Genomic DNA, 26752 nt, shown 5'->3' on the forward strand with positions numbered 1-26752 from the left:
TCCCCTCCGTGGGCTGTGCTCTTACACAGTTTTGGGATTCAGCATGATGGAAGCAGCAATGACTGTGAGCCAGTTGGGAAAAGACCTTTCATCATGTCTCCACAGCTCCTGTATGACACGTCCCCACTCACCTGGTCCCGCTGCAGCCGCGAGTACATCACACGCTTCCTCGAGTGAGTGCTTCCTCCTCTTCTTCCTCACTGTGGGGCCTGGGGGGTCAGGGCCAGGGCACGGGGGGATGCTCTTAACTCTGAGATCGTCTCTCTAAGAGTGTTGGGGGTCTCTTGCCCAGAGCAGCTGTGGCTGCCCCTGCATACCTGGGAGTGTCCAAGGCCAGGTTGGATGGGGCTTGGAGCAGCCTGGGATAGTGAAAAGTGTCCCTGCCCATGGCAGGGGATGGGATGAGATGGGCTTTAAGATCCCTTCCCACCAAACCATTCCATGATTCTGTGAATCCTGCCTGGGTTGCCTCACTCTGTGCTGTAAAGGGGGGTCAGGAGTGTTTGGGGCAGGCCCAGGGGCTGTGGTTGCAGGGATAAAACCGGAGTGTTTTCCCTGATGCTCTCTGCAGGTTCTGCAGAATCTCTTCGATTCTCTCTGCCTGACATGGGCAAACCAGACCCAGCCAAATTCTTCCCTGCCTTTGTTTATTTTTAGCACCCGTGGCTGATTTTTCAGCCTGTTGTTAGGAAGTTCTGAGGAACACAGCCTGGAGTTTGGTTTGTCAGCCAGTGGCTTGCACTGGAGGAACATTTTCCTCCCTTGCTACGGGAAGGTTTGCAAACAGTGAGGAGCAGCGAGGGGAGAGCTGGGCCAGGGGCCGGCATTCTGTGGCCTGGAGGCTGCCAGGGCTAGGCTCCCCCTCCCAAATCCCAGCCTGGGACATGTGGGCTTGGCCCCGTGCAGGGGGAATTACTGCTGATTTATGGCATTCAGAGGAATGGAGCTTTCCCGCATCCGCAGCACCCCTGGCCCTCTGCTTTTAACCTTCACTTTGGGATGAAGAATTTCCTGCTTGTGATGACCCTGAGCTGCTGCGAGCTGTGATGGGGGAGACAGAGCAGCTGGAAGCTGGGGTTTTGCTCTCTTTGCTCCCCCAGAAGGAGCAGCTCTTCCTTGGGAGCGGCGCAGGGCCCGGCAGGCGTCTGTCACCGGCTGTGACACCCCCGGGCCAGGGGGAGGCCAGGGCCAGCACAGACATGAGCGTGTTATAATGAGATGTTGGCAGGAGAATGGGAAGGAGGGAGCCGGAAAACGGGACCCTGCTGACCTGGGTTTGCTGGATGTGCTTGGAACAGACCTCACGTTTGGAAAAACCACACTCTCAGATGATGGTGATTATTATTTTACACAAGATTATTATTATTTTACAAGCACTGCCGAATGTTTGAGCATCTGAAAGTGATTCCCGGCAGCAGCACAGCCCCAGCCCTGTGGGTCAGCACTGGCTGCAGCTGGGGTTGCAGGGTCAGGGTCTGCCTGGACATGCGGGGGCACTGGGAGAGGTCCCGTCCCTGCTGTGGCAGCAGTGTCCCCAGGGAAGGTGTCCCCTTGCTCAGAGCAGTGTAGGATGCTGGCACAGGGTGGCTGGTGATGCTCCTGCGGTGGGGGGACCCTTCAGTCTTTGCTGTACATCAGACAACCAGATTTTCAGCCTCTTTCCAGTGCTAAAGCTCTTCTTCCATCACCCTCCTCTTCCCAGGGCCTGGGGCCTGCTGCCCTTTCCCTGCCCATGCCACTCCTCTGCCCGTTCCACCAGCTCCGTGTTGTGCAGCTGATTCTTCCAAGCTCCAAGCCTTGCCTTTGTTTTTGCTGAATTCTGTCCTGGCTTTTTTGGACCCTTCCTCCAGTTCTCTGGGAGCTCTTGGAATTTTAATCCTGCTCTCAAATGTATCTGCAGATCCTCTCAGCCTGCTCACAGATGGGGATTTAATCATTGTTCCATCCACTCCATCCTCCAGCTCGTTAAGAAACGGGCTGGAACAGGCAGAGCAGTGCAGGCCCCTGCGTCTTTCCCTGTGGACTGGGATTTACTGCAGATCCCTGAAAGCCAGAGGGAAACTCAGGCCAATTTTTCCCTGCTTGGAGATGTGTTTTGGCCAATGGAACAGACCGGGAGAATGACTGTAAAATATTTAACAAAGAAATAGATTCTGGAAAAGCTGGAAGGCTGAGGCAGATCCCAGTCACCCCCAAACTGGACAGAGACCCCTCCATAAGCTGGGCAGTGCAGGGAGTGCCCCAAGCAGGTCAGAGGAACAGGAGGCTCGGGGCAGTTTGTGGGGGACCTGTGGGGCCCCTGTGCCGGGATGCAAACAGGCAGAGGGTGAAGGGTCCAGAGCAGCACAAGTGTGACACCTGGGGCTCATCCAGGATGAAGTGCTGGAGCCTGGACTTTTTCCAGTAAGGATACCATTCCTTCCATTTTTAGAGAAAACTCTCCAAGTGTAAAGAATGGGAAGAGCTTTAAGGCTCCTTCCAACCCAAACCATTCCAGGATTGTTACTTTATGGAAATATGTGCAGAGGTGCCATGCAGTGACCCCCCTGTGTGCCTGACACAGGCTGCACCAGGACCCTGTGTCCAGCTGCCCAGTCCGTGCTCCATCCATCCCAGCTCAGCCCCACATCACCCACAGCGATCCTTCTCTTCCCACTGGGCTGGGAGCAGCAGGATGCTCCTGCTGTTGGGAGTTTGCAAATGGAGACTTTCAAGCCCCTGGGCTGCTGAAAGCAACCCATTTCCTGCTTTTTCCCATAGGGAAATATAAGTATATTGCAGTAAGGATATACATGGGAGTTTAAGGGGCTGTCTCCAGCCAAGGGAGCTGTTTGCAGGTGTCCAGTGTGGAACTTGGTGGGTGGGTTGGGAAAGGGAGGAGGGGGTGCTGGTTCTGCTGGGCATCACCCCAGGCACTGCCAGCACCCCAAAGCAGGAGCTCTCCTGTTTCCAGCCCTTGGTTCCGTGCTGCTGGTTTGGGTTAAAAAGGAATCTCATTTCAAGTTAATTCAGAGCTGTTCCCAATCACAACAAACCCGAGTAATCTGATCCACCACGGCAGCCTTGCCAGAGGCTTGGCCTTGCTGGAAACAAGTTTGTTTAAATCAACACTGGTGACAATTCCGTGTGCGTTTGGGAAGTATCTGAGCAAAAGCAGTTGGAGCAGCAGGATGCACCGCCCGCCTCGGCCGCTCCACTCCCACCTCTGCTCCAAAGAAATCCTGTCCAGCCTGGTTTGAGCACTCCTGGGGTGGCAGTATGGAGATGAGCACGTTTGGCTGCTGATAATCTCCTTTATTCCTGTTAGCAGGGTCTGCAGGGACATTTCTGGAGGTTGTGGGTCCACCGAGACATTTATGGTTGTTGCCCCTTCTGTCTTTGCCCCTTTGCCTTCCCCATGTCCTGCTATCCCTGGGAGACATGGGGGCATCCCTCTGGGGGGCTCCCACCCTAAAAGATACCCAGAGGTGCCCATCCACACCAGAACAGCTCCAGGGATGGCAGAGCCAGGGTCGTGTCAGTGGGAAATGCTGATTGCTCTCATCATGGGACATTCATCAGCTGCTGTTCCCCCTGGCATCTGCCAGAGGTGTTGGATGCCTGGGGTGACACTGCTGTGACCTGTCTCTTCCAGCCGGGGCTGGGGGCTGTGCCTGGATGACCCCCCAGCCCGGGAGGTGCTGGACTTCCCCCTGGTGCCCCCGGGTGTCCTGTATGATGTGGGCCACCAGTGCCGGCTGCAGTATGGCCCCTACTCCACCTTCTGCGACGACATGGACGTGAGTGGGGTCCCTGGTGGGCAATGGGCTCTGAGGGGCTCTGGGCTGGGGATTTGCTGGGGCTGTGCTCTCCCTGCCGGAGGGTTGGATCTGTGCCGGAGGGATGGATCTGTGCCGGGATCCACGGCAGGAACCGCGTCCCTCTGCTTCCCACAGAGCGTCTGCAACACGCTGTGGTGCACGGTGGGGAACACGTGTCATTCCAAGCTGGACGCGGCTGTGGACGGCACAGCGTGTGGGGAGAGCAAGGTAACAGGGGGGACACCCCTCCATGGCCTCGGGGCCCCGTGGTCCTGCACACACAGGAGCTGTGCAGGGTCCAGTGCAGGGATGGGCTCATCCTTGTTCTGCCCAAACAGCCACTGCTCCCACTGCCCTTAGGGAAGCTTAAAAGTCCTGGGGAAAGTGACTCACTTGGGATTGCTTGAATCAGTTGGGAAGGTGAAACCCACAGTTAATGACGGTGGTGGGAGAGCACAAGGCTCTCCATCTGCTGCCATGGTGGATGGTCATCCCTGGGACCTTCCCCACTGCTGGGGAGGCACCTCTGAGCCCCTCTGGCTCTTCCCTCTGGGCTGACACTGAGCTGTGAATCCCCTTGCTGAGGGGTCTCCATGGAGGTTTGGGTTTGTTGCCTCCCTCAGATCCTCAAACAGCCCAATATCTATGAGTTTCCCATTGCCTGAGGAGCTCCAGGCTCTGGCAGAGCCCAGCTGACCCCAGGCACCTCCATGCAAGCGAAGCATGGATTTCCACAGGACAATCTGTGTGCTGCATCTCAGTGCTCCCCATCCTTAACCTTGTGTTCTCCCCTTGCTGCCTGTCCCCCCGCAGTGGTGCTTCAATGGCGAGTGCGTTCCCGTGGGATACCGGCCCGAGGCCATCGACGGCGGCTGGAGCTCCTGGAGCTCCTGGGCCTCCTGTTCCCGCAGCTGTGGTGCAGGAGTGCAGAGTGCTGAGAGGCACTGCAGCCACCCCACGTAAGCCAGCCCTCACCCTGGGGCTGCCCACACCCCCAGGACACCAGTCAGGAGTCACAGAACCCTGGGATGGTTTGGGTTGGAAGGGACCTTATTCCATCGCCTGCCCTGGGAGCGTTGCAGTGTGACTCGAACAAAGGGCAGAGACTCCACACTCGGAGATGTAAAACATATGCAGTGTCCTTTAGTGACAGAACAGCAAACCAGGCATTCTTAGAGCCTGATTCAGAGTTGTTTTGAAAAATCCTGCTGCAGTTTATCACCCTGCTGCATTCCATGAGCCAGTGCTGGCTCCCGCCTGCAAGTGTCCGGGCACTGCTGGAGGAGCTGCCATCTCCATCCCAGGATTTCTGGGCTGACCCGTCTGCTCCCCAGATGTCCCCTTGGTCACCAAATCACTGTTGCACTGGATTCAGCCAAAACCCCCGGCTTGCCCTGGTGTCAGAGCACCCTGGGATGGGGAGGAAAAGGGCTTTGTAGTGATGTTCCAGGGGAATAATTTTTACATGGCGTGGGGAGCTCTGGCAACCACAGGACTGAGCTTCTGATGTGCCCAGACACGTGTTGTGCCCATCCTCTTCCTCGGGTGACTTTGGCACGTGCTGTTGGGCTCTTGAGGGAAGTGCTCTGTCATCTCGGTCCCGCATCAAGACCTGGATTTGTGTTTGACATAAACTGTGGCAGAGGTGCCATGGTTTATGGAGTTTTGGAGTGTTCCAAACACAGCTGTGGACAGGCAGGAGAGCAAACACTGGGAATTTCCCAGGCATTTGTTTGCTTTGGCCACTGGAGGTAAATCTTTAGCTTTGTGCTTGGGATGAAGTGAGAAAATGTGTGCTGGGCATCCCCCCCTTCCACAGCCATTCGCTCAGGGCAGGGCATGTAAACACAGCCCTAAAATAATCATTAGCTTCATTCTCTTCAGCAAAGTGTGCCCAGGAGAAGGAATTTTCATGAGGTCACTGGGACATGGGCCATGGAGAGTAGTGTGACCAAAGGAAAAGGCAGCGTGGCGGGAGATGGTGGCTGTGTTGTGAGGGTCTGCTGGCATCTGAGAAAAAATTGTTGACGCTTCTCAAGTCTCTCTTGCTTTAAAAAGTCCAGTGTCAGCTTTGCTATTCCCTGGGGCAGTAGAGGAGCAGAGTCAAGAGGACACCCTGGATGGGATGGGATGGGATGGGATGGGATGGGATGGGATGGGATGGGATGGGGAGCAGCTCCTCTGGAGCAGCTGCAGGATGGGCACCAGGCTGGACAGGGCTTGGAGGAACCTGGTCTGTGGAAGGTGTCCCTGCCCATGGCAGGGGGTGGAACAGGATTGGCTTTAAGGTCCCTTCCAACCCAAACCATTCTGGGATTCTCTGATTCTCAAATCTCTTTCACTCCAAGCCCTTCTGTGACTCCTGTTTTTCCCTGCCATGGACAGGCCGAAGTACGGGGGCCGGTACTGCCTGGGGGAGCGGAAGCGGTTCCGGATCTGCAACGTGAAGCGCTGTCCCCCGGACAAGCCCTCCTTCCGCCAGGTCCAGTGCAGCCACTTCAACCCCATGCTCTACAAAGGGAAGCTCTACAAGTGGACGCCGGTGCCCAACAACAGTGAGTGGAGGGCAGAGACCTCAAACCTGGAAATGCTTGGACGTGGTCCCGCAAACGGCTGGAGTTGGCTGTTTGTGTCCCAGCGTTGCCTTGCAGCCTGTTCGTGCTGTATTTTGTGTTTTACACTATGGCTGGGCTTGCAGGGTTGATTTGTGTTTTCGGAGATGGGCCCGGGTGCTGGGGTTGAGTCTGTGCCTGCTGTGCCTGTTCCCCAGTTAACCCCTGCGAGCTGCACTGCCGGCCCGAGCACGAGTACTTTGCGGAGAAGCTGCGGGACGCGGTGGTGGACGGGACGCCCTGCTACGACAGCGACGCCAGCCGCGACGTCTGCATCAACGGCATCTGCAAGGTGGGGCCTCGGGGGGAGACAGGGACACCCCAGGCCTGGGAGAACACGGGTGGGGGCAGGACGCACCTGTGGGTGCTCAGCGTCCCCTCCCTCCCATGCTGAGCCCACTCTTTTTGCCATTCCCCATTCGGGAGGTGTTCCTGATTCCCATGGGGTGTGTGGTATGGGCTGTGTCAGCCTCTGTGCTGGCCTCAAGGAGACAGAGCACCCAGGCCAGGCTGGATGGGGCTTGGAGCAGCCTGGTCTAGGGGAAGGTGTTCCTGCCCGTGGCAGGAGGGCTGGAACTGGATTGTCTTTGATGTCCCTTCCAACTCAAACTATCCCATGATTCTATAAATCCTTTGGAGATGGTGCAGTCAGTGCTATGAATGATGTGGGAGATGCCGGTGTGGGGCTGACGGGGCTCTCTTGCAGAACGTGGGCTGTGACTACGAGATCGACTCGCACGCGGTGGAGGATCGGTGTGGGGTCTGCCACGGGGATGGCTCCACCTGCCACACCGTCCACAAGACCTTCGAGGACAGCGAGGGGCTGGGTAAGGGCACCTCCTGCTGCACCCAGAACACCGTGTGCCTGGGCCAGCACAGCTGGGCTGCTGCTGCTGCTCCTCCTTTGGAGGGGGAGTTTAATTCCAACTTGCTGATTTTTTGGGGCTAAGACTGCAGGGAACTCAGGTGGGCTCAGGGCAAGGGAGGGTTTGGTGCCCACTGGTGCCTTACAGAGGTGTAAGGATTGGCACAATGCTGGCACCCGGGGGACACAGCACCCACCCAGGGGACACTGGCACCCACTCAAGGACAAAAATCATCTCAGACACCTCTGACTCCACCAAGACCAATGCCTGGTTCCATTCCCAGGTTATGTTGACATCGGGATTATCCCCGTGGGAGCCCGGGAGATCCAGATTGAAGAAGTGGCAGAAGCCGGGAATTTCCTGGCGCTGCGGAGCGAGGACCCGGAGAAGTATTTCCTGAACGGCGGCTGGACCATCCAGTGGAACGGGGACTACAGGGTGGCAGGGACCACCTTCACCTACAAGAGGACGGGGAACTGGGAGAACCTCACCTCCCCAGGGCCCACCGTGGAGCCTGTGTGGATCCAGGTATGATGGATCCTGCCTTCCTTGTGGGGCTGAGCTGCCGTGGTCCCTCATGGCCCCTCCCTGCATCCAGGGGATGGGCTCGGCACCTCCTCGAGGTGTGTTTCTCTGGGAGCCAACGCTGGAGCAGCCAAGCACGTGCTGCTGGCCCGGGGAGTGTTTCCAGCCCACACCACTTCCAGCTGAGCCTCATCCCCTTTGCAGCATTCTGCAAAATATTTACACAGGAGAGGGAGAGAAGAGAAAGAGCTGTTTCCTGAGGCCTTTCCCCTATCTTATCAAGAGCAGGGAAAGAACCCCCAGTGCTTCTGGCTGGGCCGGACAGTCAGGAGTGAGGGAGCTGCCAGTTCATGCAAAAGCTGTTGGGAGTCAGTATCCTTGTGACTGAGGCCAAGCCTTCCTCTGGAGAAACCAGTGGGAATCATCCCACAGATGATGGCACAGCTGGCACCAGGCTGAAATCCCTCGTGGTGCCAGGTGTGGTGCAGAGGTGGTGATGGCCACGGAGCTGCCCTGGACCCCCAGGATCCCCCTGCCCCAGCAGTGACGACCCAGCCCGATGCACCCCCCAGAGCATCCCCGGCTTTGCACGGGTTCACCCGGAGCTCAGACACCCTGAGCAGCCAAAATCTCCTTCTGCCTTTCCTTCAGCAGCAGCTCAGGGTGGGATGTGAATGGGATCCTGGGCCCGCTGCTGCCAAGGGCTGCTGTTAATGGGAACACTGGCGTGCTCGGCACCCACAAATCACTTTCTGGGATTCATAACCTAATTAAAACCTTTGGACAAGAATGTTTCGATACTTGTGGAGAGGTTTTGGAAAGACGCCCTGGCTCCCGCCAAAGCTCCAAGAACAACAAAGCTTTGGCAACAAAGGGAGTGCTTAGGCTAAGAAAAACAGGGATGAACTCCCAGCCCTCGCGAGCGCGGGTGTGGGAGGCGCTTTGAGCAGGACTTGTGTCAACCACAGCAGCAGCCGGAGCCCGTTTGGAGTGGGAAACAATTTAGGAAATTCCACCCATGGGCAGGGACACCTTCCACAGACTGGGTTACTCCAAGTCACATCCAGCCCTGGTGTGGAGCTGGGCACAGGGTCACATCCTTCTGGCCGTGCTGGGTGGGTCCTTCTCTCCTGAGAAGCCCCCGGGGCAATGCCACCCCCCACTGCCCTGCCTGGCCACCCCCTGACTGTCCCCTGTGTCCCCCAGCTGCTGTTCCAGGAGACCAACCCTGGAGTAAGGTACCAGTACACGATCCAGCGCCCGGCTGACAGCGAGAACGAGATTGAGCAGCCCGAGTTCCTCTGGCGCTTTGGCTCCTGGACCACCTGCACGGCCACCTGTGGGACAGGCAAGTGCAGCCCCACGGGACACCCACTCTGAGCAGTGGAGCATCCCTGGGGAGCCTTAGAAATTCCTGGGTCTTGGGTTTCACGAGGTCTTAGGGGAAGAAAAAAGCGACATCTGCTGAGGTCACGGCTCCGGTGCCCCAGTGGCACTCACTATGAACCCCAGGGCTCTATTGGCGCTTTGCTCCCGGCTCGGTGTCCTGTTACCCGGCAGGGGATGGAGACAAAAGACCTTTAGAGAAATCAGGGAGTGTGGAAGGGCTGGTCTCCTGCCTGGCTGGGCCTCTCCAGGGGGGAGAATATCCAGGGTTTTACAGAGAGCGCTGGGGTCCCACACGGTGTGTGTGGGTGGGTGTTTGCTTCCCCCTGTCATGCCCCACTGCACTGCTGGCTGGGTATCCCAGGGTCCCCAGGGCAGCTTTTGGGGCAGCTGGTGCAGAGGGACATTTCTGGAACTCTGCCAGGGGAGGCTGGGACCAACAAGTACTTCCTCGAGAGCAGCTGGCACTGGAAAAAAGGGGAATTCAAGGACACTCGTGCTTTCTAGGTAGCACAGAGTGCCAGGACATGGGCTTCATTTAAAACCAGCTTTCCTTTGTATGATTTGAGTGCTTGGCTTCCAGAACAGAAGGGAAATAGAGGAGTGAATCAGGCAGGAGTCAGGTGAGGGTGAGCAGCTGGAGGAGGCCTGAGCCCCTCTTCTTGCACTGAGTGATGGCGTGAGCTGAGACGTGGATTTGGGAGAGCTCACACGGAGCCTCTGGTGAGTCCCAGGGCCCTGTAAGCTCCCAAGTGCTTGAGCCAGAGCCCAGCTCAGCAGCTTCAGCAGGGTTCTGTCAGTCTCAGCTGAGCTCGTGGTGACAGCTCTCCATGTCACAGGTCAAGTATGTGTTACAGAAACAGGGACAGAAGCCGGAGCGAGACAGTGTGGTGAGGTCACCCTTAAAAACCCCTGTGAGCAGACTGGGGACACGAGGCTTTGGCCAGTGATTTATCCCTAGGCTGGGCTGGGGCAGGGCTGCCCAAAGAGCTGGGTGCTGCCCCTTGGCTCCCCACAGCCCCCAGAACTCCCAGTGCACACAGTCTCCGGTGGCTGGGTGTGACTCTGGGCAGTGGTGCCAGGACGGTGCAGCTCTGTGGCTGCAGCACCTCCAGCTGCCATCCTGCCCCAGCTGCACCGGTGCCATGGGGCTCTGTGAGGGTGTCACACCCTCAACACAAATCAACTTGCAGATTCAAGTGGTGGTTTCATTTTATTTCCCCTGTTTTGGTGGCTCAGGCTCACCAAGAACCTCCTGCCACCTTCTGCCAGAGGGTGCTGGGTGGTTCAGTTCGGTTTCCAAAGCCGAGCTGGTGCCTGTGTGGTGTCAGAGCCCTCAGGGCTGTCAGTGTCCTGTCGGTGCCCCCGGGGTGCCCTCAGTGTCCATCCTGCCCGCAGGGGTGCAGCGGCAGGTCGTGCACTGCGTGGAGAGGCTGGCGGGCCTGGTGGAGGAGCGGTTCTGCGACGCGCTCACCCGCCCCGATGACCAGCAGCGCACCTGCAGCGAGGAGCCCTGCCCGGCCAGGTGCGACCCCACCCTGCTCCTCCCCTCTCCCTCACGCTGGGGATGGGTCCCAGGCCTTGTTGGTCCATGACAGCATCCCTGGCATTGCCTGACTGCTGCAGGGCATTGCCCACCTGCAGGCTGAGCCTCACGGGAGCTCCCATCCTGGCAGGATGCTCCCCTCTGCCTCTGTGCACATAACCCTGGCACAGCTCGGGGACTGTCCCATCCCTGACCCTCTGTCCGGGCTCCCAGACCTTGGACTGACACATCTGGGATCCTCCTTTCCCCATGGCCCCACGTGACAAGCAATGGGATGGATCCTGCTGCGCGGCCACTTGCTCTGGCTGAGATCTTTCCCTTTCCCCTTTTCTCTTTCCCGTTTCCCTTTTCCCCTTTCCCCTTTCCCAATTCCCTCTCTGCAGGTGGTGGGTGGGGGAGTGGCAGAAGTGCTCGGCCACATGCGGCCGGGCAGGGCTGATGAAGAGGACGGTGCTATGCATCCAGAGTGTGGGGCTGGACGAGCAGAGGGCCCTGCAGCCAGCGGACTGCCAGCACCTCGCCAAGCCGGATGCCACCGCACCCTGTCACCCAGAGGTCCCCTGTCCCTCCCAGTGGGCTGTGGGGAACTGGTCCGAGGTGAGAGAGAGCGTCGGGGAGGTCCCATTGTCTTGCAAAGTGGTGGGAGCTGGGGACAGGTGCCCCCAGACACCCCAGCCTGCCCAAGAGCGATGGGTGTGCTCCTGGTCACAGAAGATCCATGGATGAGTCTGTGTGGGCTCAGCAGCTCCCATGGACAGGAATTCCATTGCTCGGAGAGGCCTCAGAGTGAGGAAGGAGCGTTGGGCATTTTAACTCTGCCCCATCTCTGAGCTTTGCAGCTCCCTCACACGGGGTGAGGGCCACACTCTGGGCTTGGCACAAGGAGGGCAGAAATGAGGTTTTCAACTAGGCATGGCTTGGAACAGCCTGGTGGAGTGGAAGGTGTCCCTGCCCATGGCAGGGAGTAGAAGTGGATGATCTTCAAGGTCCTTTCCAACCCAAACCATTCCATGGGGTGATTAATGGTGACACTCTGTGTAACCTTGATTTATTTTTGTGTTTCTGTGAATCAGCTTAACCACAGGCTGAGGGTTTCAACCAGAAAATTATAACTCCTAATTTAAGCAGCCGTTCCAAAAGTGTTCAGAGTGAAGACAAATATCAGGAGAGAAAAGAGAGAGCCTGGGAACAGAGCTTGTTGCTAAGGAACAAATGGAGTCAAATGTGAACGGAGAATTTGAAGGCTAGATGAGAGCAAGTTGCAATTATTTTTCTAGGGGCCCACAAAAGCCACAATTAAGGGCTGAGAAAGATGGATGCAATGGTTTAACAGGAAAATTATGGCTTGTTGGTGGGTCAGTGCTGGGCAGGGCCAGCCCCAGCCCTCACAGTCGTCCTCTGTGGTGCTGGCACCAATGGATTTGTGAGCCCAAGAGAAATGTGGTTGGGATTTTGAGGTTCTGTAATTTTTCTGTCCTTTAATTTAAAGGGAGAGCCCTCTTTCCTTTCCATTTCCACCACCACTACAAGTAGGGGAATTGGAGGGGCTTGGAAGCCAGAACCGTGGTCCTTCTGTCAGCAGTACCAGCAGGGTGGGGCAGCTTTGTCCGTGCAGAGCCCAGGCAGGACACATGCCCATCCAGCACCGGAGCACCCAGCACTGCCATGCCAGAGGGGCTCTCTGGGGCTTGGGTGGCCAACAAACTGTGTAAACACTGGGACTTAGTGCCTTAGAAGGACCCTGAAGCACTGTACATCCAGCTGTATGGACTTTCCAAAGAAGCTAAAGCAATCAGAAGGCTGGTTTGTTGTTCATTAGTTCCCAAACAGGATGGCTGTGACCTGGCAGGAGCACATCCTGCCGTGCCAGCCAGCCCTGATGCCTCCTGCCCAAGGCTGAACCCTCCTGGAAAGCTTGGTGTGTTCCCACACAAGGCTCCTAGCAGCCCTCATTCCTTATCTGTGTCCCAAGGGCTTTCCTGATAACCCAGCCTTGGTAAATAACCTCCCTCCTTCCCCCCTGCAAGGGCTGTGATACCTGGAGTTATCTCCTGGATGGAGCTGGTGGCCTTTGCTGGGAAGTTTCAGCTTTGTGGGAGTTGACCTCTGTTTTCCCTGGTTTGGCAGTGCCATCCCAGGGGGAGGAGCAGCTCCTTGCAGCCCTCTCACAGGTGTTGGTGTGTGGTAGTGTTTGATTCCAGCTCCTGGAAATGCCTGGTGGTGGCCACGTGGTGTTGCCAGAGAACCCTGGAGCGCTCTGGGGTGGGACCTTAAAGCTCATCTCGTTCCACCCCCCTGCCATGGGCAGGGACACCTTTCACAAGGCCAGGTTGCTCCAAGCCCCAAATGCAGCAGAAAATGCTGCTGTTCTCCTTTCCAGCTTCTCAGATTCTTTTGTACTGATCCATGTCAAAGAGCCCATTATGGGGGGACAGGGTGTCCCCAACAAAGCTCCCTCCTGACCTTTGCTTTTTCCCTACTCGGACAACGCCCATGTTGTTATTCCCTGCTTCAAAGAATGCTCTTCTACAAGAAGAGATGCAATTCATGGCAATAGGTCACAAGAAAGACTTATTAGATCATCTTACCCCTGCCCTTCCCAAAGTCCATCTCCTGGGAAAACTGCTTCTGGCTGGAGTGCAGGTCAAGGATCACCCTGAGCAAAGTCCGCGCAGCACCAGCCCTGCTCTGTGATGGTCTGCAACGGGGGAAGCCCCAGAGGGCAATTTGGGCAGTTATGCTCTGCTTACCAGTGTGACCAGTGCCCCACAAGTGGGACTGGCACAGGAGCTGTCCAGGGACCCAGGAGGGTGGTGGGAGCAGGCAGAGTGACATGGAGCCCCGTGCCCAAAGCACTGTGGCACAGGGGACAATGGAGCCCTCACAGAGGGAGCACCGGTGAGGGCATGGACACCGCTCCTGGCCTGGCCCTGCAGACCTGTCCCTCTCTCTTCCCTTCCCAGTGCTCCGTGACCTGTGGAAACGGGACCCAGAGACGCCCTGTCCACTGCAGCAACAGCACCGGGGCTGCGTGTGACCCTGCGGAGAGACCCAGCCCTGAAAGGGTTTGCTCCTTGCCACAGTGCCAGAAGAAATGGGATGGTGGCAATGCGGACTGGTCTGGCAGCGGCTCCTCCAGCAGGGAGATATTTAATGAAATCCATTACATCCCCAGCAACCACATTGCTAAATTTAACCCCTTAATCCCAAACATCCCGGAGTCCAATGATGTCAATGTCATCACCGAGGAGGACTTCTCAGCCAGGAAGGGAAATGTCTTTGTTGATGATTTTTACTACGATTATAACTTTATCAACTTCCATGAGGATCTGTCTTACTATCCCTTCACGGAGAAGGAGACCAAAGGTGAGGAGCCAAAGCCAGAGCTGAGCACTGATGACACGGAGGGGCCCCTGGAGCTGCCCACTGAGGCCCTGCTCACCACCGACCTGGGAGGAGAGAGCGAGGGCACCAGTGAGGAAAACACTTCTGCTCCTGTGGATGAGCAAGAAACAGAGCCTGGGGATTTAGCCACGAATGACCTCCTGAGTGTGGTCCCTGAGGATGTGGGATCAGTCACTCCCAGACACACCACCCCTGGCTTTTTGGGTGAGGAGGGGGAGGATACAGTGCTTGTGCCCCACTCTGAGCCTCACCCACCCACCCAGAGCTCCGTGAGCCGCAACTCTGCAAAAAGCCACGGCCACCTGCCCTGGGATGAACCCCACCAAGCTGTGCCCACCAGGACCAGCCCTGGGCAGGATGCCCCAGTCCATGGCCTCGCTCCCTGGGATCCCCACCCAGCTGATCCAGTGCCCACGGGCTGGGGCAGTGCTGATGTGGATGTGTCCCATGGGCCGGGAGCGGTGGGCAGCGGCGGCGATGGCCTTGTGAGCACAGAGGGATATGGCATGGCTGGGTCTGCAGGGAGAAGCCACGAGGACTCCAGGGAAATGGGTCTGGCCATCACCAGAGACATTAATGGTGCAGCTCCCCAGCCCACGGGGCAGCACGGGTGGGCAGGAATGCCAGAGGGGATGTTGGACACGCAGGCAGGTGGGCAATCCCGTGGGATGGAGAAAGTAGATCTCTCCTTGCCCACTCCACAGGCCCCGGGCTGGGAGGTGGCAGGGAGTGCTGGCAGCCCCCATCCTGCTGTGAGTCCCCCTCCTGTGGGTGCTGATGTGGCCCCTGTGGGGCAGGGAGGGCACCAGCTAGAGCTCCACAGCCCCACAGCCCCCTCCTCAACCCCCTCAGTGGCCACAACAGCCCCTCCAGTGTCCTTGTCCCCTGCCATGCCTGGGCCAGCCACCCAGCTCACCTCCCGTGGCCTCACCCAGCAGGATGCCCTGGCCCCAGCCATGCCCACAGCCCCAGCTCATGGCCCACCTGCCCACACAGCAGAGTTCCCCCTGGAATGGGGGACAGAGGGGGTGTCCCAGCTCCCGGATCCAGCATTGCCCCACACCAAGCTGACCTCCCATGGGACCCCACTCAGCGTCACTGCACCAAAGGAACCCTCACCGTGGGCACCCCCAGGGACATCTGCCTCCAGTGATGGGGGGCACGAGTTGTCCCAGCCCACCCCTTTGCCCCCCCCACTCTGGGAGAAGAGGCTGGAGGAGGAGGAGGCTCTGCTTCCACCATCGACCACCGCAGCAGCCACTGCCAAGCCCAGCTGGGAGGTCGGGAACTGGAGTGAGGTACGTGGTGAGACCTGTTAAAAATGTGACATGGCCAGTATGGATGTGAGACCTGTCCCTGTCCTGGCTGGCTCTGGGACATTGCTCTTGGCAGCAGTCAGTGGCTGGGGTCATTGGTGCTAGTTAAGAGACAACTGGTAACCAAAAGTGAAAGGCACCCCCAGGCCCAGGGTGCTGCCCCATTTTCCCCTGAGCTGTGGGCAGCCGTGGCCATGGGAATCCTCCTGGGAGCAAACACTAAGGAGGGAGAGGAAGGATTAGAAAGAAACAACTGGAATGGGCTATGGAGGAGCATGTTCCTCCTCCTTCCCTGGGCTGAGAGCTGCCTGATGTGGGATTGCTTAGCGGGGAAAGGTCCTCTCCCCACATCATCCCACAGCCCCAGTTTACCCAGCACCCTCCCAGTGCCCATGGAAGAGGCAGGAGCTGAGTGCCCAGGGACCTTTCTGCTGGGTCAGCAGGCTCCCTCCTTGGCCAGACCTAGCGCTGGGGGGTCAGGGGCGTCAGGATGCAGAGCAGCAGGATCCCTGTGTTGCAGTGCTCGGCCACGTGCGGTGTGGGCGCGGTGTGGAGGCCCGTGCGCTGCAGCAGCGGCAGTGACAGTGGCTGTGCCGCGGCCGACAGGCCCGTCCCTGCCCGGAGGTGCTCCCTGAGACCCTGCTCAGCCTGGCGTGTGGGCAACTGGAGCAAGGTAAGGGAACCTGCCGGGAGGGAGTATCCCCAAAACGCACGGGACAAGGCGGGTGTGGGGTCACACCTGCTCCTGGGGAGGGCTCTTGCCCCATGGCTCACAGAGGCAGATGGTGGAGGTTTGCACTTGCCACAGAGTTTAAACTGCTCATCCCACAGTATTTTCATTTTTCCTGCTCTTGGGCTGGTAAAAAACGTCAGGAATTTGCAAAAGCTAAACAAAGTGATTTGAAAGGCCAGGTTGGGTGGAACTGGGCAGCCTGGTCTAGTGGGTGTCATCCCATGGTAGGGGCTTGGAACAAGATGGTCTTTAAGGTCCTTCTCAAACCATTCTGTGGTTCTATGATTTGTCAATCTCTGGACAATGTTCTGGCCACTCTGCACTGCCAGGGGATGCTTGCAGTTGGGTTGGGTGAATTCGGTAGGTTTGGTGATGGGGAACAGCCCTCCTTGCTCTGGGTCATTGCTGTTCCTTGGGATCATCAATTTTTTAAGGCATAAAGACTGTGCTTGTCACAACTGGAAACCGCCTGGTTTCAGAGGGGTGATAGTGACAGATGAGCTGCACACTGCTCTAGCTTGGCGTAGAGCAAGAGGGGAAAGGAGGTTGAGCGTCAACTCAACCCATCCCAACGCAGAGCTTGTCCCTGGGGTCACCTCCCATTCCCACAGGGATTCCCCCTGCACCGGCCCTCGCTGCCCTTCCCCAGCGTGGTGCTGTGTCCTTTCCCAGTGCTCCAGGAGCTGCGGCAGGGGCACAAAGGTTCGGGATGTTCACTGCATTGACACCAGAGACCAGCGGCTGCTGCGGCCCTTCCACTGCCAGGCCGTGCTCTCCCAGCCCCCGGCACAGCTGCCGTGCCAGAGCGTGCCGTGTCTGGACTGGTACACGTCCTCCTGGAGAGAGGTAGGGGCTGGCCGGGGGCTGGCTGGGGGCACAGCTCGTCCTATCCCCTGCCAGAGCACGGACACCTTCCGCTATCCCAGCCTGCTCCAAGTCCCGTCCAGCCTGGCCTTGGACACTGCCAGGGATCCAGGGGCAGCCACAGCTTCTCTGGGCACCCTGTGCCAGGGCCTCACCCCCTCACAGGAAACAATTCCTTCCCAGCATCCCATCTACGCCTGTCCTCTGGCAGCGGGAACCCATTCCCTGTATCCCGTCCCTCCATCCCTTGTCCCAGGTCCCTCTCCAGCTCTCCTGGAGCCCCTTTAGGCCCTGGAGGGGCTCTGAGCTCTCCCTGGAGCCTTCTCCTCTCCAGGCGAAGACGCCCAGCTGTCTCCAGGGCAGAGGGGCTGCAGCGCTCAGCCCCTGACGGCGCTGCCCGCTGTGTCCCGCAGTGCTCGGAGCCGTGTGGCGGCGGGGAGCAGGCGCGGCTGGTGACGTGCCCGGAGCCGGGGCGCTGCGAGGAGACGCTGCGGCCCAACAGCACCCGGCCCTGCAACACCCAGCCCTGCACCACCTGGGTGGTGGGGTCCTGGGGGCAGGTGAGCGGGGGCTGCTCCCCTCCACGGGGAATTGCAGCGAACGGGGGGGATCCCAGCCCTCCCGAGCGCTGCGGTGGCGCTGGGGTGGCGCTGGGGGCTCTGCGGGACACGGGGAGGGGTCCCCCAGCCTGACCCCGGGGTGCCGCTCCCGCAGTGCTCGGCTCCCTGCGGAGGGGGCATCCAGCGGCGCCAGGTCAAGTGCATCGACACCAGGACGGGGGTGGCCGAGGAGGACAGCAGCCTGTGCGACCACGAGCCCTGGCCAGAGAGCACCCAGAAGTGCAACCCCCAGGACTGCGACAGCTCCGAGCCGGGTGAGCAGCAGTCAAAACCAGTCTGAAAAATGATGTGGGAAGTCTGTGGGGAGATAGAGCGAGTGCTTCATACATGGATTGTGTAAGGCTGACTTGGGTAATTGATAATTAAGTGGGAATGTTATAACCGTCTGTAAATGTCCGGAGCATCCGTCCCTCAAGGGGCCAAGCAGGGTTTTGCTGGCACGGATGTGAGCTGGGATGTGCTTGTTGGAGTCAGCAGTGTCACCCAGCACAGGGACACCCGAGGGACCCCTTGGGCTGTGGGGTGAAGGGACCCCATTCAGGGGCAAGGGGCATTCAGGAAAAGGAGGGCAGAGGGGAATAGCCAGTGATGGAGCTCTCAGGAACCTGTTTAGTGGTAAAGTCCCAAAACGCAAGACTTGTGAAACAAGCTGGGCCCAGCATTAGAAAATGGAATAAAGGAGGAGTTCTCCAGCATCTTCAGGTGTGTCTGAGCAAGTGCCCCAGGGAGCCAGCCCCGTTTTAACCCATTTTTCATTTAACTGCCGTGCTGCAGCCACAGTGCTTGGCCACACCACGGGCACTCACTTGGCTTCTCCTGCCTCCTCCACTCACAGATACATCCCAAGCACCAGGCAGTTCCCTGGGAGACAGAAATCTGGGGGCTGCAAGGGTTAACAGCATTTACAGAAAAGCAATATCATAAGGGATTAGATGTCACTGATATCAGCATGTCAATCATTTATCAGCTTTATCTTTTTAATGTGTTTGTGCAAAAGAAGAGCTCTTTGGCTGCCGAGATAGTATTGTTGGACCTCCAGGAGGTTTGTTGGATACAGGGAGGGCTGAGAGATGGAGCAGGGTGGGCAGGGGGGCAGCAGTAGCTGGTGCCTGGAGTAGAGGAGCCGGATCCATGGCTGCGTCCATGCAGGTGCCCTCTGCAGCCTGGGACACCCATGTCACCCTTCCAGCTCTTTGTGTTTATCCCATGTCCAGGGTGTTCCTCCTAACACCTATTCCAGAGCGGGTAGGAACGTTAGCTTTGATTAACTGGGATTTGGGCACTGGCTCTGTTGGCCATCAGGATGTTTTTAGCCATTAATCTGCTCCTTTTTGGAGCATTTGCAGGGCCATGGGACACTCCGGTATTTAGGAAATGATGAGTCAGCCCTGCTCAAGAAACAGTGTGCGGTTCCGGCTGTTTTGGTCAGGGGAAAATTTCCATGCCAGGCTTGGTGATGAGAGCTGTGGAGCCAAGGCCAGACCAGAATAACCACTGAGATGTGTAGGAAGCACACAAATAAATGGTAAAATCCTGGATCAAAAATGACATAAATGCTCTGGCTGCAGCCCAGGGCAGGAAACGCCTCTTGGAAATACAAACGTTTCCAGCCAAAGCATGAAGGGGAACAAAACTTTCACATGGCAGGAAATCCCAGATGTGTAAATGCACAGTCAAAGGCTCCCAGAAAGACATAAATGTAACTCAGCCCTTTCCTGTGCTTTAAGGGATCTTTACTGCACAAGATGGATTCAGGCTGGAGCGATCCATGTTGCTGTGAGGAGCACAAGGAACCTCTCCCTCTTCTGGCATCAGGTGCTCTGGTACCAGCAGAGCCAGGGCTGGGTCTGTGAGTGGCAATGTCCTCACTGGACACAAAAGTGCCAATAACCCCAGAAGGGTTTAAATGTTCAAGCCATTATCAGATGGATTTTGAGCAGAGATGAAACAGATGAAGCACAAACAAACATCTCACAGCAATCGGCTCCTCAATTAAAGGAGGTCGGGATTAATTAGAACCAGAGTCCTGAGCTGTTGCCAGGTTATAAATTAATTGAAGATTCCACCGAGGTTATTTTTGAATGTGGCTGCTGTTTTACAGCTGCAGCCAGCTGTGAGTGTGTCCCTAGATAGCTCCTGGGAGCTTCAGAGCCGTGGGCACCCCAGTGCCTCCATGTGATGCTCCAGAGGCTAGGGACATTTATCTGGGAATTGTTTATGGCGTCTTGGAAAGGAGCTGAGCCCCAGGTCCTGCATGAGGGCCTGGAAGAACCTGCTGCAGTTTATCCAGCAGATCAGAGAGGTTTAAACCAGAAAAGTGGGAATTGCTGCGTACAGGAGGAGGAAGCAGGGGATGAACGGAGCTGGTCACTTGGCTGGTCACTGCAGGGTGGGGGCTGTGCTGGACACGGCTTTTGGGCAGACCCTGGTGGTGGTGACACATCCCTGCTCAGAACAGAGCAGGGCAGCCGCAGGTGCTCGTTGTGGTCATGCCATGGAAGGAATCATTTCTCCAGATCCAATACCAGGGAGGTCTCTGAGTTCCCCAAATTTGCCCCAGGCAGGTGATGGGGCCAGTTCTTGGCTCCAACAGCAAACACGGCTGTTCCACAGGTGTCTCAGCTTGGAATTCCAGAGGGGTGAGGTAAAGACTTCACTGGCTCAAGGACAAGTGTGTATAAAGCGGTGCAGTTCCTCTGGGAGCGGGACAAAGCAGCGGGATGGAGCTCAGCCCCGTGTCCCAGGAGCTCAGCCCCATGTCCCAGGAGCAGCCAGCACGGGGGACCGTGCTGGGGGGCTGTGGGAGCAGCAATGCCTGGGGGGGGGCCAAAGAATGAAGCCCCTGCTCACACTGGGTCAATCCCAGACACCCATCACTCTCCAACTGCTCCCGTTTGCCGGCTCATTATCCAGGGCTGGCTGGATCTCGAGTTGCCACAAGATTAATTGGCAATTAAATGTGGTGCTCCTGCTTGCTCTCAGTAAGGAAGTGAAATTGTTCATGGTTCTGCAAGTCACAGAGTTTGTCCACAAGGGATCCATGGGGGAAATAATTGCAGCAAATCCTAATTTTCTCTGTCATTTGAGCGTGTAAGTCCCTATCTGAGTGGTGAGGCCAGGAGGTGCTGCTGAGTGAGGCATGGAGAGCAATTAATTAACTGCTAATTAACAACAGGAGTCAGTGGGAAAGGGATGCTCTGGAAAGGACTCCCTCTTTTGATAAAATGTAGGAGAAAGATGTTGCCGGCAGCAGGACTGACACCTGAAAACTGGGGGGTTTGTGGTTTTCTCCCAGTTTTCCCAGCTGTGGCCGTGTCAGTGCCAGCCTGTGCAGGCCAAGCTGGCAGCTGGGGGTACATCCCATCCATCCCATCCATCCCATCATGCTGACCAGAGACCACAGGGAGGCACCTCGGCCTCAGAGCAGGACCCTGGAATAATTTACTTGTTAAATTCAGCCCTGGCTCTGAGAGCATCCCAAGGGCCAGAGGTCAGCAGCCTAATTCCCTGGATTTGCTAGCTCAGCTCTAAGCTCAACCAGCTCAACCTTTCCTTGTTTTTACAAAACGTGTTCCAGGAAGTTTATTTTTCCCAGGAATAAAAGTAAAAGCTTAGGTCTGGCTGGCAGAAGCTTAAATGAAATTTAAAGCAACTTCCACACCGACTTAAAAAAACAGCCCAAAAAAAAGTGGGGGTTTTCAGTCTCTAATGTGCTGACTTAGCCTGGATTTTTAAAGCCCTGCTTTAAGCTATTTCTTTAGCCTAAAATTTGGCATGGACTTATGGAGCGTGTGTCCAAATGAAGTGTGAGGATTATATAAAAAAATTGTTACCAGAAAGAAATAGCAGTAAAAGGATTAAATGAAAATTGGGTGGGTTCTGTAGGTCCCCCTCTGAAGAGCTGACAAATTAAGTGCTTATTACACTTTCCCTTTCCGAAGACAAAATTCCAGGGAGGAATCATGAGCTTGGCCAAGAGTTTCAGACCTGAGCCTGACCCTGCACACATCCACCCTGAGACTGCATCAGGATCTGGGAAAGTGATGGGAACTCAACCCCTCAGCAACTCCCATTGACTTCACTGAGTTCAGGGAGCATTTGGAAAACGCTCTCAGGCACAGGGTGGGATTGTGGGGGTGTCCTGTGCAGGGCCAGGAGGTGGACTGAATGATCCCTGTGGGTCCCTTCCAATTCAGGTGTTTTATGATTCTATGAGGTCATTTTGCTTTGGACCCCTGGGGGCCTGCCGGGGTCTCCTGTAAGGTCAGCAGAGCCTCCAGCCAAGGGTGGTGGCTCTTCTCCCCCATCCTCAAGCCCATCCCAGCTGTTTTCCACAGTAATCCCATACCTTTGTGAATAAGGAGGTGTTCAGAGAGCAGTAACCCCTGGCAGGGTGGGCTCATTGCTGCCTGGGCATGGCGCAGGGACAGGAATTTCCTGACAGGCCCAGGGTGCTGACCTGCTGGAAGGGGATCAGGAAAGAGCTAAACCATCACTCCAAGCCTGGAAAGCAGCCTCTCAGTGTGAGCCTTCAGCAGCCTGGCCTTCACAGCTCTTTCCAGGGAAGGCAGGAGGCAGCTTGGTTGTGATCCATAAATAACTTTCTAGGAAGCTGCGATAAACCCAGTGAGTGCTAAAAATACCGAGGGGCTGGGCAGGGTCTGCCCAGGCAGAGCATCCCCCACCAGTACCCAGGACATTCCCACCCATTCATGGGCATCCAGGCTGATTCCCACTCTCATGGAACACCCCTGAGGTGTTTTAGGAGCCCTGCTGAGCCATCCCTGTCCTGCAACAAACAGGAATACCTGTATTCCTGTGCTCCAACGTCCCGATGCAACAGGGCCCTGGGGGTTCAGGGGGTGCCTTGTGGAGCCACAGGGATGCTCCCAGGGAATATTATCCTGAGAGCCCAGTGGAGCATAGCACCAGCAAGTACTTCCCTTTTCCCGATGGCTCCAGTGCTCTCAAAGCAGGTCTGGGATGTGCTGCACTCCTGGCCTGGCCCTCAACGGGCTGTGTGGAGATTTCTTATCTGCTCTGCTCACCCAGCAGGGAAAATCCCAGCATACAGGGGCTGGAGCGAGCCCCCAGCCTGGAGGGGTGCTGTGAAGCCGGGATCCCCTCAATCGCACTCTGTCAGCACTGTTGGATCCAGCAGTGCTGGTGATAAATGGCTTTTTTGGGACAGAGGGATGCTCTGGCCAGGCACAAAGAGCTGCAGCTTGGGAGGCAGAGAGGAAATACCTCAGCTGAAACAGAAAATAAATTTTAGAGCAGTGTAGTGACCTTCTCACTGCTGGGCTGGGGGAGGGGGCTGTGACTGAAATCCCAAACCAGGGGAGAAGTCTCTGCTCTGCATCTGCCGCGTCCTTCACATCGGCCGCGGGTCGGCTCATCCCGTGGGAATCGGGGCAGCAGCCGTTCCCTCGGCACAGCCTTTGTTCCCAGAGGGGACAGGCCGAGGGGTAATGGTCAGCGAGAGCTCCCCTGGCTCAGTCCTGGTGTTTCCCCTGCAGAGAAGTGTCCTGAGAAAGAGAAAAGCCCATTTACCTGCCCCATTTCTGCCCCTGCTCTGCATGGTCCTGGTGGACGGTGCCCAGGGAGAAGCAATGGGGGGGGTTGGCCCCAGAGTGCATCAACTCTGCCCTTTTCCAGAGAAAAGCTGTCATTTATTTTAATTCCTTGTACAGGAGGTAAAATTGGAATCACAGAATCACGGATTTTAAGCTTAGGCTCCTTTTTGAGTTGGTGTAATTTAAGCAAGTGTTATACCACTGGATGAGAAGCTGCAGGCTCAGGGAGTCGTGCCTTGCTCTGAGATAAATTAGAGAAGGAGGAAATCAGAAGTTCAAACAAACCAACTATGTATTCATAGAAACAGCGTGTATTTGGTGGTGGGTGTCTGCTGCTGCACTGAGCCCAGGCGGGCCTGGTGGAGCCTGGAATGGCTGGTTGTGGAGCTGGGGCTGCTGATCGTGCAGGGAGGGCTCTCCCCTCTTTGCCACATCCCAGCCTCTTCCCTGGGATGCATGTCGCACATCACCCATGGGATGATGTCTCACAGCAGCCCGTGGGATCCGTGGGGTGGCAGGTGTGAGGCAGTTTTAGGTGGGATGTCCCACCCACCCTCTCACTCCCTGGGCAGTGCTCGCTGTGAAACCCAAACCCCTGACCTGCTGCTCCTGGCCCTGGAGTGGGAGCTGGGATTTCCAGACGGTTTGAAGAGAGGAAACAGTTCCTGCAAACAGTTTGCTCAGCCTGGGGGTGACTCAGCTGGGGCGGCCAGGCTGTGGCCCGTGGGCAGCACGGTCGCTGCTGCAGCTGCCCGGGCACTCCCCCACAGCAGAGCCGGGGCTGCCACTGGAGCAGCCGTTCCCAAAACAAAGTCCATCCTCAGAGCAGCTCCAGCGTTGTTCTGAGGTCTGCAGGACACCTGCAGGAAGCGAACCAGATGATGCAGGTTCTCAAAATAACCTAAACAATTCAAAGGAAGAGGAATGCTGGCCTTTCTGCCACTCTGCTGGCACTGGGGGGGGGCTGGGGACTGGCAGGAGATGTCAGTACAGGGGGGTTTGTCCCCCTGCACCTCACCTCTGTTCCTGGGAGCATTGCTGCCCTGGGAAGATGTTTTGGAGCTGCCAGAAGCAGCACAGGTGTGGTTTCTGCTGGGAATGGGAGATGCCACGGCACGTCCCTGCACGGCAGTGCCCAGGTGCAGGAGGGCTCTGCGCTGGGGGAGCTCTGTCTGTGTCTCTCCAGCCAGTGCCAGCTTCCATAGAATCCTGGAATTGTTTGGGTTGGGAGGGACCTTAATGATCATCTCGTTCCACCCCCTGCCATGTGCAGGGACATTTTCACATCAGACACCTGATGACCCTGGTGGCACTGGCACTGACACCCTCCTTGTCCTCCTCTCTGCCCTCCAGGTGTCCCCTGCGAGCGTGACCGCCTGACCTTCGCCTTCTGCCAGACGCTGCGGCTGCTGGGCAGGTGCCACCTGCCCACCGTCCACGTCCAGTGCTGCCGGAGCTGCCGCCAGCACGGGCTGCTGGCAGGGCCCGGCCGGGACCGCGGCGACGAGCGGCTCTCCCGGAGGTGACAGGACCGTCCCGAGGGCGCCGGGATCCGCGGTGGCTCCCTGTGGCTGCTGAGCCACGGTCAGGACTGGTGGCTCTGCCACTGCCCAGGGAGGCCCCGGGCTCTCTAATTCGTGCTACTCTCTAATGGTGCTCAAACCATCAGTGGGGCTGGTGGGGCTGGGGGTGCAGATCCCGCTGCTCCTGACAGAGATTCCATGACCTGTCGGGGTCACGCTGCCCTGGGGGACCAGCAGGGAGGCTTTTTGGGGAAGGGGAGCTGAAAACAGCAATAATTTGGGGAAGACCTCTCAGAAATGCTTATGGTGCTATCATTTGACATTTGCAGCCTCTCGAAGGTGTTGGCTGGCCAGCACAAACCTTGACTTTTATTATTATTTTTATGTATCTGAAGTGAGCATCCAGCATTTTGCTGGCTCTGCCGACCCTTTGGGGTAGGGATTTTTTTCCTTTAAGGGACTTGAAGCTGGCAACCCATTCCTGTAATTTTCATTAAAATGTTTATGCACTGAAGCTAAATAGATTTAATTTAAGAAGTGGAAACAGGGCAGAGGACTAAAGTTTCAGCTTCAGTTGGGGGTGTGCAGGGCTCTGTACCCCATCTCCCCACTGCTGGCTTTCTCTGCCAAACCCATTGCTGTGTCCCTCTGGAGCAGAGGGGATCATCAGGGACACCAGGGTTTGGAGTCCACCAGCTCATTCCCTTGCATGTATGTGGGCAGGAGAGGGAAGCTGCCCTGGCAGTGGGTGGCACATCCCCTCCTTCGTGGGCAGCCAATGCTCAGTCCCTGGATTTCTGTATGTGTAGCAGTTTAATGCTCAGTTAAGGTGTTTTTCTGTGGCCTTACAGGCTAAGCCCTTTTTTTCCTGCTTATCTAGATTCTCCTCTGTTAAGGTTAGCTGATTTTTAACTAGAATATCCAATTTACTCTGAGGCACAGCCCCTACCGCCTGCTCTCGGAGCGGTGTGGGAATGAATCCCTCCCTGTCTTGGGGAGGGTTTGCTGGCAGGTTGGTCTCTGAAGGTGGGCAGGAGCATTTAGGTAGGAATTCCTTTCCCTATTACTCTTCAGGCTGTGGAGGATGCCCAAAAACTGGGGGACCTTTAGGGGCAACACTCCCTGCACTGGGCAGAGTCAGGCTGGAGCCCGTCCCAGGCTGCACAGCTCCAGATGCATCTCCCTGGGCTGTCAGGAGCAACACTCAGTCCAAACAGGGAAATTCCTGTGTGCGATTTGTATGTAAAACACAAGCCGTGACTTCACCATTTGTGCTTTATTCTGTTCCAAGGTGATGTAAATTTTTTATGTTCCAAGAGCCTGCGTTCAGTCCTGGTTTCTTTGTCCCCAGCACTATCTGTCCCCCACCCTGTCACCCTCCCAGGATTGCAGAGTAACAACCCTTGTGTTGGGGTCTGATGGCCACAGCTCATGAGTGTGTTAAATTAAACAGTTACTGAAGGAAACAGGTGGGTTTCACATTTTCTCTTCCCCTTGGGGAATTCTGAGGGAGTTTTCAGTTAATTTGAGGTGGTTCAGGCACTGGCAGCAGGAAGGAACGATCAGTTTGCATCTGAAAATTATTCACAGCTCGTGTTTGCAACTGGAATGTGTTGATTAAAACTTATGAGCTGGGTTGATGGGGTAAATCAGTTCTGCAGATCTGTGTTACAGGATCTGGTGAGCCCCTCCTGCAGTGCCTTTCCATGTGCAGGGTCCCATCTGTGGCTGGTTGAGGCATGGGATAATCCCTCCTGTGGGACACCAGGCCATGGCCAGAGCCCAGTGCCCACCTATGCCTCATGTCCCTGGGGTCCCTAGCAGAACCTTTGTGTCTCTTTGGCACAGGGAAATGCAGCAGCCAGGAAGAACCTTTTCCTTTCAACCAGAAACCTCTCAATTTCAACCCCAAACCTTCCTGTTTCAGCCCCAAATTGGTGTCCCCAGAAGGGCCAGCCCCACCAGGCACTGGGGTTTGCA

General features: G+C 56.8%; 1 protein-coding gene across 1 annotated transcript in view; it reads left to right on the forward strand.

Annotated features, from left to right (window-relative positions):
• The window catches only part of ADAMTS7 (ADAM metallopeptidase with thrombospondin type 1 motif 7), a 34179-nt gene extending 7941 nt beyond the window's left edge, over positions 1-26238 (forward strand). The window contains exons 8-24 of the mRNA XM_039557795.1: positions 30-173; positions 3635-3779; positions 3936-4028; positions 4614-4759; positions 6186-6355; positions 6571-6704; positions 7119-7239; positions 7562-7806; positions 9010-9151; positions 10588-10714; positions 11119-11332; positions 13699-15438; positions 15977-16129; positions 16862-17035; positions 17467-17613; positions 17768-17927; positions 24603-26238. Of these exons, the coding sequence (XP_039413729.1) occupies positions 30-173; positions 3635-3779; positions 3936-4028; positions 4614-4759; positions 6186-6355; positions 6571-6704; positions 7119-7239; positions 7562-7806; positions 9010-9151; positions 10588-10714; positions 11119-11332; positions 13699-15438; positions 15977-16129; positions 16862-17035; positions 17467-17613; positions 17768-17927; positions 24603-24775 (4228 nt within the window). The 3' untranslated portion in view covers positions 24776-26238. The remainder of the gene's footprint in view (positions 1-29; positions 174-3634; positions 3780-3935; positions 4029-4613; positions 4760-6185; positions 6356-6570; positions 6705-7118; positions 7240-7561; positions 7807-9009; positions 9152-10587; positions 10715-11118; positions 11333-13698; positions 15439-15976; positions 16130-16861; positions 17036-17466; positions 17614-17767; positions 17928-24602) is intronic.
• The last annotated feature ends 514 nt before the right edge of the window (positions 26239-26752 follow it).

This window comes from Corvus cornix, chromosome 10, assembly GCF_000738735.6.
Source record: "Corvus cornix cornix isolate S_Up_H32 chromosome 10, ASM73873v5, whole genome shotgun sequence".
NCBI lineage: Eukaryota > Metazoa > Chordata > Aves > Passeriformes > Corvidae > Corvus > Corvus cornix.